This window comes from Aotus nancymaae, unplaced genomic scaffold, assembly GCF_030222135.1.
Source record: "Aotus nancymaae isolate 86718 unplaced genomic scaffold, 86718_ANA_hifiasm-v0.15.2.pri h1tg000058l, whole genome shotgun sequence".
Classification (NCBI taxonomy): domain Eukaryota; kingdom Metazoa; phylum Chordata; class Mammalia; order Primates; family Aotidae; genus Aotus; species Aotus nancymaae.
Window position 1 is genome coordinate 44,136,313 of NW_026988472.1, and position 12,254 is coordinate 44,148,566.

General features: G+C 37.6%; 1 protein-coding gene across 3 annotated transcripts in view; it reads right to left on the reverse strand.

Annotated features, from left to right (window-relative positions):
- The window catches only part of GLRA2 (glycine receptor alpha 2), a 210,667-nt gene that overhangs the window by 44,296 nt on the left and 154,117 nt on the right, over window positions 1–12,254 (reverse strand). For all 3 annotated transcript variants that reach the window (XM_012434894.2, XM_012434899.3, XM_012434908.2), the window contains one exon: window positions 8,426–8,575. In XM_012434894.2, coding sequence (XP_012290317.1) covers window positions 8,426–8,575 — 150 coding nt within the window. The remainder of the gene's footprint in view (window positions 1–8,425; window positions 8,576–12,254) is intronic.

A 12,254-nucleotide genomic window follows, 5' to 3' on the forward strand; every position in this document is an offset into this window, starting at 1 on the left:
TCACCCTCAACCCTTCATTGTATGTGTTCTCCATCACTGCAAAGAGTAGTAAACCCACCTTGTTTAACTACAGGTTTGTTCCTGGTGGTCTTTGGCTAAAGGGCATTGACAATTATTTGCCTATGGTACAAATCTAGAAGTTATACCTGATTTTCCAAATGACCGAATCAGTATCACAAAGATTAATACAATCTAGAACAATGACCAATTTCAACAAAAGGAAAATTTACAGGAATAAATATAAAGTCCTTTCTTTGGGTTAGAAAAAAAATCAACAGCAAAATCAAGAGGGGATAACTTGACAGGTATGTGTGTTAAATAGAAAAAAATCTGGGCGTTTAATAAGCATTAGCAAGTTCAAAATGAGCCAGTCATGGAATATGACTACTTAAAAGCAATACTATAATTCAGTGCTCTATTAAAAGTATTCAAAAGTCCAGATCAAGATAGGGGATACTACTGCCATTTCATATTATACATCAGTCATGCCTAGACTACCTTTCAAGTGTTGTTCCCCTCTATGTGTCCATGCGTTCTCATCATTTAGCTCCCACTTATAAGTGAGAACAAGTGGTATTTGGTTTTCTGTTCTTAGTTTGCTGAGGATAATGGCCTGCAGCTCCATCTATGTCCCTGCAAAGGACATGATCTCACTCATATGTGGAATCTAAAAAATTTGATCTCATGGGGGTAGAGGGTGTAATAGTGGTTATCAGTGGCTAGAGAAAACGAGGGGGACAGAGAGATGAGAAGTTAGTCAATGAGTACCATGTTACAGTTAGGAGGAATAAGTTCTGGTCTTCTATTGCACAGTAGGGTGAAAATAGTTAATGTATATTTCAAAATATCTAGAAGAGATGATTTGATGAAGAAATAAGTTTCATATGATTGATATAGTAATTATCCTGATTTGATCATAATACAATGTATAAAACCTCAAAACCTCACATTGTACCCCACAAATACATACAACTAGTATGTGTCAAATAAAACAAAACAAAATAGAAGAAAAATAAGTAAAAGGCAACTTGTCATTAGGTGGCCTACATGCCATAATCATATTCCCAAGCAGCCACAATTTCTATTTAGTAGCTGAACAAAAAGAAGTCAGGGCTCTCTGGGTAAATGGAAACATCTGAAATTAGGCACACTGGCAGAAGTAAGGTATGGTACAGCCAGATATAAAATGAATATGGGAGATAAATGCACGTGAGGCTGCATTATAGAGAAGTTTTTATAACTTCACATGGTGTGCATGCATGTTTCTTACTGGAGCTGAGGAGATAACATTAAAATAGGGTTTTATTGCATTGACATGGGGCATCAGCTTCTAATAGACTAGGGTTGGCCAGTTCTGTCAGGGAAGATCTGGGCGTGATTGTTTCTGAGAAACTGGTTTGATAAAATTGACAGTGGCTACTTTGCAAAACCTAGAAAAGATAATCAAAGCAAATACACCTAATTGCACATTGCCTGGCAACTCCTTGAAAGTGACCCCATTTGATAACTTGATTGCTCAGTAAACACCACTCTTCCCATGCATGTAAATGTAATCTCAGGTGTTCTCTCAATAAATACCTTCCTTGAATAAAGCTTAATGTCATTGTCTTTTTGGGCGATGATCTGCTCTTGTGTTTTGTTATACCTTCTAAAAATATCAACCTGTATGTAATTTCAGAGGTCAGTTTCTCGGTGGGAAATTAAAGAGATGACAATTTGCCTTGGGAATATTTACCTTATTTTTTTTTTTAAGATGGAGTCTCACTCTGTCGCCCAGGTTTGAGTATAGTGGCATGATCTCAGCTCACTGCGACTTCCACCTCCTGGGTTCTAGTGATTCTCCTGTCTCAGCCTCCTGAGTAGCTGGGACCACAGGCACAAGCGACCATGCCCAGCTGATTTTTGTATTTTTAGTAGAGACAGCATTTTACATGTTGGCCAGACTGGCTGGTCTTGAACTCCTGACCTCAGGTGATCCACACACCTCAGCCTCCCAAAGTGCTGGGATTGCAAGTGTGAGCCACCATTCCTGGCCGGAATATTTAACATTTTTAAATGATTTTTTTCAAAAAAAAAAAAAAAATTTAGGTCACAACGCATTTAGAGCCTGTGAAAATTAATTTAATTTAGTAGTTCATGACTAGGTGGGTCCCAAACTAGGGGAAAACAAGTGAGGCCTCAGGAGCAAAATTTGAGGGGGTACCCAAAGCTCCAGTACCAAAATGATATTTAATGCAACATTTTAAAATATCATTATTAATACAAAAAATCCATGGTGAACAAAACATCAAATCAAAAATCAAACAGGATCTGACCCTGTACTTGTGTGACTCACTTGCCTCACCCTGTTTGCTTTTTGCATTGGTTTCCTCATTTGTAAATTGAGATAAGAACACTATCTTCATTGTTACTAGGTAATTTATTCACTTAATTCAATCCAAACAAGGACAATTTTGGAAGTGGCAAGTGGTACTGACAGACATTACAAGTCTATAATGTTGACCATTGCCAAGTAAAAAAAAGTACTATCAAACAATAAAACAGTTAAAACAGATTTATATCATACAGAAAATGACAAAATCACTCAATTATGAGAATTCAGACGCTCGACAGCAAGACTGCTCAGGCTTTCTTTCCTTTTTGTTTCATGTTTACGGAACCTATGATTTTCCATGTTTTCCACTGACCCTACCAAGTCATAGCCTGGTGGCTTCATATTTTGCATGCCATGCCATAGAACAAGGCTGGTATCCCAAGTGACCAGTAGGGGCAGCAGTGACCCATCACTGACAAAGACCAACATCTGTCCCCAGCCTCTGGTGTCCAAATTGCACTTCATTTTATAAGCAAGCTCCCTGCAAGCTATCCTGGAAAGGGAGTGTTAGTTATGACACTGCATCTGTAACACATCAAGAAAAGAGGCTTGGATAGTAGTGACTATTTTTTTTTCTATTAGATTTCACCATGTGTTAAAGTGAGAACTTGTTCACTGCATATGCATACCTCCATACCAGAGGATCGCCCTATGACAGAAGCCAAGTCTATAAAGTGGAGGTCAAGAAAAAAAAATAAAAATAAAAAATAAATTAAAAAAAATAAAGTGGAGGTCAACCAAACCCATTTCCATTTATTTTAATGCAACTATTAATAAAAACCATTTTATTTAAAATGAGTAATCCAGGACAAATTTTAAATCACGCAAGGTATTGGAAAAATAGACCTAAATCAAGACTTTCCCAGATAAACTGGGCTGTATGATTGCATTACTCACACAGTCGTAGTGATTAAATGAATTACTATATGTAAAGTATCTAGAACAGTACCTGGCATATAGTAAGCCCTCAATAAATGTTAGCTCCTGTTATTTTTTTTCTAACCATGGTTCAGACTTTTTTAAAAATGGAGAAATGCTGCCTTTCTTAAGGGACAAATAATTGGAAATGTCTCTTGCCTGTGTTTTTCAAAATTCAATCATCGATGATAATTAGGAACCTTGACTGCAAAGGTTAAGTATGATTTAATTTGCTCTTCAACTCCCCTCAAGACTTAACTTTGGTAATAAAACGTTGTGTTCTGAATAGCCATTTTGAGATGCACAAACTCAAGAACATCTCCATGTAAAACAATCAAACTTGCATTTCTCAATAAACATAGCAGAGATTGTAACTAACTGCCATCTCTAAGACATCTTTTAATGTAAGGTATCCTTTTTGCTCCCCATTGCAATGCCCAAACCATATCTTTATCCTCCTTCCTCAAACCCAGCTCCTTTGGCGTCTCTGAAGTTCAGGTCATTAGACTTCGCCACTGATTTTCCTTATTGCTGCTGTTATCTATCTGTGCTGTTATCCTTTATTAGTTGATGACTTTAGCATCCATTTCCCTGTCAACCCAACACTCATACTAATGTCATCTTTTCTGGGGGTTCTTAAATATTCACATAGATAATAGACCCCATTCTAGGCCTTCCAATTCCTCGACTGCCTTGTTGTCAATAATTTTTTCTCCACTCAACCTTAGTCCCATATGCTTATTTATGATCATAACCTTATCTTTGTCTTTACTTCCTGTGAAATCTTAATTTTGAGTCTCTCTCTCTCTCTCATACTTAATGTCTCTTTCATGTTCTGCCCCCTCTTATCCACCTTAGAATTTCTGGTTTATCAGTGCAACTACTGCCATGCAAGCTCCCTTAACTTCACTTCCATCTCTCCTTCCCTCCCTCCCTCCCTCCCACTCTCTCTTCCTTCCTTCTTCTCCTTTCTTTGTTTCTTCCTTCCTTTCTTCTTCCCTTCTAACTTCTCTTCTTTCGACTCCTCTATCATCTTCTTGTCTTTCACTCACTTTCCTGCTCACCTGGCAAAACTTCAGTTGTATTTAAACTCAAGTACCTGTTATCTCAGTACCTGAACCTGAGCCTGGAAGCTTGCTGGGGGAAAACACATACCTCCTGATTGTTCACACTTTAAAGTCATAACCACAGTTCCCATGTGGGCACTCCCACTGCCTCTGCCTCAGCATTCTGCTCCATCTCTCTTCTTGGAGCAGAATGCTTTCTTACTCTCCCAAACTAACATTTAATAGTTGCTACTTCTTCCTCAAACCTGTATTTCTTCACCATACTCTTAGCTGATAGCTAGCCTCAGAATTCATGGACATGATAGGAGCTATTAGTTAGGAGCTCCTTCATCTTACCATCATTGGACATACCAATCGACTAGCAACCATAGTCATTCTCCCATTCTGTTTGTACAACGGTGAGGCACACAGACTCTGGGAACACAGTATCTCACTTCAAATCCACTATGCCACTTCCTGGCTCATGAGAATGAAGAAGCTATTTAACTTATTTGTGCTTGAGTATCTTCATCTATGAATTGGCAATAATTTAAGTCATTGTTAAAATGGATGAAATAATTGTCTCCATGTAAAGCCAACCCTGACCCTTTGCTCTGAATTGTATTTTTTCTTACCTTCTCAAGACATTTGTCCTTGAAATTATGTTCTCCTTTCACTGCAGTGTGAATACCTCCCTTTTCATGAGTCTTCCCTTTATCAAATACATTCTTTTATCTTCTATTTTGTGAAAACAAAATCCCCCATGAGTACACATTTTATTCCATACCATCTTCTATGTTCCCCTGCACAGTAAAGGCAATTGCAGGTGATATCTAAAGTTTGCCACCATTTCCTTTGTTCCTTTTACTGCCCGTTCTACTCTAGATAGGCTTTCTCAATGATGTAATGCTCCATTCTCATAGCTTTTTTTGCTTCTATTATCTTAATGTGTAATCTCACCTAGTTTTGTGGGTTTAAAACAGTATCTATTTGCTGGTCACTGCCAAATAAACATTTCCAGATTTCATTCCTCTCTTGAGCATATATTTCTATCTCATCACTTGCCAACTTTGCCGAGATATCTCATGGGCATCTGAACTTAAGAGCATAAAAATATGAGTTGAGTTCCAACCCAAATCTGTGCTTGTCACAATAGTCCCTATCTTAATAAATGGTAACACTACCTACCCAGTTGCTCAAGCCAAAAATCTTTGAGTCATATTCAACTTCTTTCATTTTCTCACCTCTTCACATAAAATACATTAGCATGACCTATTGGTTTTACCTCCAAAGCATAACCAGTAGAATGTAAGTTTCATCAAAAAGTTGTGTTTTTTTCTCTCCTTTGAAGCAATGTATTCTAAGGGTTTAGACAGTACCTGGCACATAGTAAGAAGTAAATAAATTTTTGTGAAACAAATGAAAGAATCCTGAACCTAACCACTTTCCTTCATTCTCCTTCATTCTCAGACTAATACCATAAGCTAAGCCATCAACATATCCACCTATATTTCTTTCTTTCTTTTTTTTTTTTGAGATGGAGTTTCGCTCTTGTTACCCAGGCTGGAGTGCAATTGCGCGATCTTGGCTCACCGCAACCTCCGCCTCCTGGGTTCAGGCAATTCTCCTGCCTCAGCCTCCTGAGTAGCTGGGATTACAGGCACGCGCCACCGTGCCCAGCTAATTTTTTGTATTTTTAGTAGAGACGGGGTTTCACCATGTTGACCAGGATGGTCTCGATCTCTTGACCTCGTGATCCACCCGTCTTGGCCTCCCAAAGTGCTGGGATTACAGGCGTGAGCCACCGCGCCCGGCCCACCTATATTTCTACAGTAGCCTCCTAACTTATCTGCTGCTATGCACTCAATAGCATATTTTCTATATTGAAACTAATTAGTGGATTCCAATCACTTAGAGTAAAATACAATGCTTTATACTGGCCTGCAAATAAATCTGAAATCACCTATTCTTCAACCTCATTTTCTACTTCTTTATCTCTCTCATTCTCTACTATGTCTAAGCATAGTAGGTGCTCAATAAACATCTGTTGAATGAATAAATACATATATTTAACCTGTGTGAGTAGTCTGATTATGTAATGCCAGACATTGCTAATTAATCACAGATCTCATTCCCACAGAGCCCAGATACAGTCTAAGAATCTTTCACACAGCATTTCAAAAATACCCTACCAATTATTTAGAATTGGGAAGCAAAATGAAACCCATTTTTAATCTCTGGTCTAGAAGAGCATACAGTCAGTAAGCCAGGATAGTGTTTCTTAAATTTATCTCATTGTAAGAATCACCTAGAGTGCTTATTAAGAGTACAGATTCTTGTATTCCACCCAACATTATAAATCAACATCTGAAAGGAATTTTACTGATAATTAGTATGTTTCACAAGGGTCCTAGATGAGTCTTATTATGATAAGGTAAGTTTGGGAAACCAGGGCAATATTACTGTATGTAAAAGAAGTTGTTGAAGGACTTAAACCATCCACTGACTAATAGGCAGTTGCAGTATGAGTTCTTTTAACTCTATACTATTTTGTGTTGAAATACCATCATAATCTAAGAATCTTTTCTGTGTGGCACAAGTGATCCTGAAATTGTGCTGCTGTGTGCTGGACTTCTGTGAATGCGATTAAAGAAACCTTAGCACCAACAGGGAGGCAGTAAGGAGAAAACTGAGAAAGGCACAATATTGAAAGGTAATGTACAGCAAAGAGGATATTTGTGTTTCTTCACTTGTTTTCCTTATCTATGGCAGGACAAAATGTTCCTGAGAGGTAATGAAGAGCGAGACAGGGCAGCTAACAGGATAGATTTATCTCTTCCAGCCCAGAGTATGTGCAGGAAACCTTTTAGTAGATGCAGTCAGAACTCAGCTCATACTCGCAGAAACTCAATATAAGCAACGTCTAACTCACAACAAATATTCAGCTTTACATCTAGGTATTTGCAGCATTAATAGTGACTGTGAAACGTTTTTGTTTTCATTCCAACAGAGTAGCATGTAACTATTACTTCACTAACAGGTTTAATTTTTCAAATATTTTTTGGAACAGATTTTGAAAAATCTCTCTCTCTCTACTGTACATAAAATTTTAACTTTAGTTCTCAAGCAATATTGTTACAGTAGGTAACATTCTCCATATCAAAGGCCATGCTTCTCTCCCAGAGTTTGAAATGGAAAACAGGTGCAAGCCTTTTGATAGCCTCTATGAGATTGGGTTATAAACCAGAACAGTGCTTTCCAAACATGTCTGCGCACCAGAATTGCCTGGGGAGCTGCAGAAATACTGAGGTGGGTGCCCCTCCTAAGACTGAGATTTAACTGTATAAGGAGTGTCTAAGTCTTGGGATTTTAAAAATATCCCCAGGCAATTCTAATGTGTAGGCAAGTTTGAGAACCACTGGACTGGAGATCTTGAGCTATGCATTTCAAACCTCAAGTCTCTGGACAGTGTAAAGCTTAGGATTCTTCACTAAAGTTTAAGTTGAAATAATGAGCTCAGTCTCACTGGATTTATCAAGTTGCAGACTACGTGGGCACGACATTATTTACATAAAGGCAGAGCATTTGATGAAAAAAGTCAATCAAATCAGTGATGTGCACACACAGTCACAGTCAAATACACACACACACACACACACACACACACACACACACACACAGAGTCAATATTCAGAAGAACCAGGATTTTAAAATAACTTTGTCAAATTGAGTATATATCCCCAATTAGAGTTGCCAGATAAAATATAGGGAGCCCAGTTAAATCTGAATTTCAGATAAACAATTTTTAATGTATGTCCCATGCAATATTTAGGATCTGCTTATATTAAAAATTGTTGTTATCTGAAATTCCAGTTTAACTCCATGACATGTATTTTTATTTGCTGAATCTGACAATCCTCCCCAATTTTAAAGGCCTAAGCTGAGCACGGAGTCAGCGTAGTAGGACAAATCAGAACAATAATTAACCTTGGCTTCTTGCTTACTGTGTGCTCTTCTGTTTTCTCAATTACATTGTCTGGCGAACCAACTCAGGCTCTACATTGTCTGAACTGAGGGCCAATCGTACCTTATTCTGCCTCTTCTGTCTCCTTCGGAGGCGCAGGAACTCCTTGTGTTGCCTGGAGACAAAGTTCACTGCTGCATATTCCAGTAAGGCAGCAAACACAAACAGAAGGCACACCGCCATCCAGATGTCAATCGCCTTTACATAGGAGACCTGAGAGACACACAAAGAGAGAAGAAAGAGAGAAAGAGGCTATGAAAGCTTGCCAGGAAACCAGATTCCTAATGGTGTGAGCAGCAAAATAACCTCATTTCCTTGGTCAAGGATTTTCCAGCGTTTTCTTAAGAAAGTGCTTAAGCCATTGATTTGACTTTGAAGATTCTGGGCAAAGCAGTGAAAGTCACATGCCCCCGAACCAGTAGCTTTATTCCTGAGACCAGCTCCAAAGATGACTTCAAGAATTTCCTTGATGAGAGTAGAATTTAAGTGTTCTCACCACAAATAAATATGTGAAATAATGCATATGTTAAGCAGCTCAATTTAGACATTCCATGATATGTTCATATATTGAAATATAAATTGTACACCATAAATGTATACAATTCTTACTTGTCAATTAAAAATAATAAATTATTCTCTTAGTTAAAAAAGGAAAGACTTTGAGGCAAAATAGATTGGGTGCTGTTATTAAAAACTGCTCACTTCCCTCTATTTTTTAAATTAACATTTAAAAACCAATATAATTAAGATAATTTCAAAATGTGGATGAGAAATAAACTATGGCCTTAGGCTCTTCAAAAGCCAATTTGTAATTTCCTTCAATTTACTGATCCTAAATGACATGAAAACACAATTTTAAATAGTTTTAAATCCTCACAATTTAAGAGTATTCAACCAAAGTAAAACGTCAGGAATCTAGCCTTGAGAAGGTATCTGGTTAAAAAGAAAACTTTGATAACCCTTCAGTGTTTGCTTAAGTGTTTAGTAAGTCTTACAATTTGACAAAGTAGATTCTGAAAGCAAATACTTTTTACTTGCAATGGAAAATGCCCCTCATCTCACTCGACTTACAATTTTTTTCAAGTGTAAAAGGGAAAAATAATTGAAGTTATAAAATATTGGTTCCTAGACTACAAAGAATATTTATTAAACTGCCATCTGAATATGTACTATCCAGTTCTCATTTTTAAATAGGGTTTCCTATATTTTCATAGCTATCAAGTGCTTGCCAGCATTTTAAGCATTTTACATGTGTGAATTTTTTTAACTCTTACAACAACTCATCTCAATTTTCTGATAAGAAAACTGGGGTACAGAGGGGTGAAATTATTACCCAAAGTCACAAAAGAAATAAATGACAGAGTCAAGATTGGAATTGGAACTCAGTCTGACTAGTGGATTTCCTTTCTGAACACACACAAACACACTGCTAGGATCATAATTTGTTTCTTTGCATTTCCCTTTGACCTTTATACTGAGCATGTCCCATGTTAATTTCTGGATCATAATTTAAAATGCTTGCTTAATGGTCTATACCATGATTAAACATTCCACATTGTAGGACATATAGGTTATTTTATATTTTATGATGATAAATTTTGCTGCTATAAACATTCTTCTCCCAAAATATTTGACTGTGTCCCTGATTATTTGTTGCATCACCTTTTAGGTGAGTTACAGAGGTAACAATATGAAAATAGGCTCCTGAATTAGAAGGTTTGCAGCAGCACAGTGGACATAAAAGCAGAGATCCTGGAGCAAGATGCCCCAAGTAACAAATGCTGCTGTGCTAGTATCTGTATAACTCTGTTATTTAACCTCTCTCTGCCTCTATTCCTTATCTTTAAAATAGGAACAATAATGGTACCTACCACATAGAGTTGTTAAGTGGGTAAAATCACTTACTATATATAAAGACTTTAAAATAGTCCAACACAGAGTAAGTGCTACATAAATGCAATTATTTGGCCATATAAGGCTGTGATTTTGTTAGTGGAGAAATTTTGGGAGGCAAAAGTAAGGATAATAAAACCCACCCACAGTCATAATATATTCTAATTATGATTTTTAAGATCACCATCTGCCCTACACTATTTGTCTAAAACAATCTGAAGTACTTGTGTCAGTTCCACATGTGCTGTGACAAAATAATCTAGCACTTTGTTATCTCCAGTCCTTTAAACATATTATTCTTCCTACCTAGGATGCTTATTCCCACTCTTTCTGATTAATACACTCCTCAGAATTCTTTAGGACTTAGCTCAGATATCAATTCTTCTGGGAAGTGTCCCCAACCTTTCCCCTCTCTCTCATTTGAGTTAGGGGCCATGTTTCTTTGTTCCCTTATCACTCTTCATGGAACCTATCTGTGCCTTCTTAGCCCACTTTTTACTTGTGATGGAAGATGAACTTCATCTCACTCAACTTACAATTGTGTGTGTGTGTGTGTGTGTGTGTGTATATATTTTTTGAGATGGCGTCTTGCATTGTCTCCCAGGCTGGAGTGCCGTGGCGTGATCTCAGCTCACTGCAACCTCTGCCTCCCAAGTTCAAATTATTCTCCTGCCTCAGCCTCCCAAGTAGCTGGGATGACAGGCACGTGCCACCACACCTGAATAACATATGTATTTTTTAGTAGAGACAGGGTTTTATCATGTTGGCCAGGCTGGTCTCGAACTCCTGACCTCAAATGATCTGCCTGCCTTGGCCTCCCAAAGTGCTGGAATTAGAGATGTGAGCCACTGTGCCTGACCAATTATATTTTAAAGTATTCCCTGACCCTACTCTGAGACTGTAAGTTTATTTTTTTGTTTTTGTTTTTAGTTTAGGCCCTGTGCAGTGTTACTTTGTATCACCAGCACAAGACCTAGCAAATAGTGGGTAGGCAATAGTTATGTGGGATGGATAGATGGAATGGTGGATAAATACGTGGTAGATGGATCAATGGTGGATAGATGGACTGAAGGTTGAATAACTGAATGATTGAATGAAACAGAAGGAAGGAAAGAAGGGAGGGAGGGAGGAAGGGAGCAAGGGAGGGAAATATCTATTTTTGTGCTGTACTTTAAACAGTTATGAATGATATACTATTACCCACAATTGTATGTATTTCATACTTCTAGGAGTGAACTATTAGTAAGTTTTTATTCTGTCAGCCCACCTAACATTTCTGGAACATTTGTTTCCTTAATAAACAATAGTTTCTTATATTTGCTCTTCTGGAGCAATCCAATTTTCCTGTGATTATAGAACATTACCAATCACAACATTTACAGTTATATATTATTCAGATGGCACATAAATGTTTTAAGACCCAATAATGAGAGGAATGTGTTAATGCCTGAGATATGTGCATACCAACAGCTAAGTCCAATAGAGCTGACCATCATTCCTCCTCTTCCTGGTGTTTACAGCATTCAGTAATTTGTACACCTTTTTCCCATCTTCTAGCAATCAGCAGACCCAGCTCGTATTTGGCTCTTTTATAGCTGCTCATAAATGAGTCCTTCCAGTCTCTTAATCATTTTGGTTGGTCTCTTAGTTTCCTCCAAATTATGAACATCTTTCCAGCACTGAAGTGCTGGCATTAAATGCATCATTCACATGGATTTAGAGGGTATTGTGAGACATCTATTACATATGATGTCGTGTTCCTTGGTGCTGGTTTCTCAGAACTGAAATGCCTTTTTTTGCTTTTACCCAGCTCTGTTGTCAGATTCTCTCCTTTCGGCTGCTAATCCTTAGATGTTTTGAGCTTACATCATCCCTTGTCACATTCCTTTTATGATTCTTGGGCTTACATGATTCCTTCTTGAACTACTTTACTACAAACTTGCAAGATAGTTTTCTTTTTAATTTTTTTTATTGCATTTTAGGTTTTGGGGTACATGTG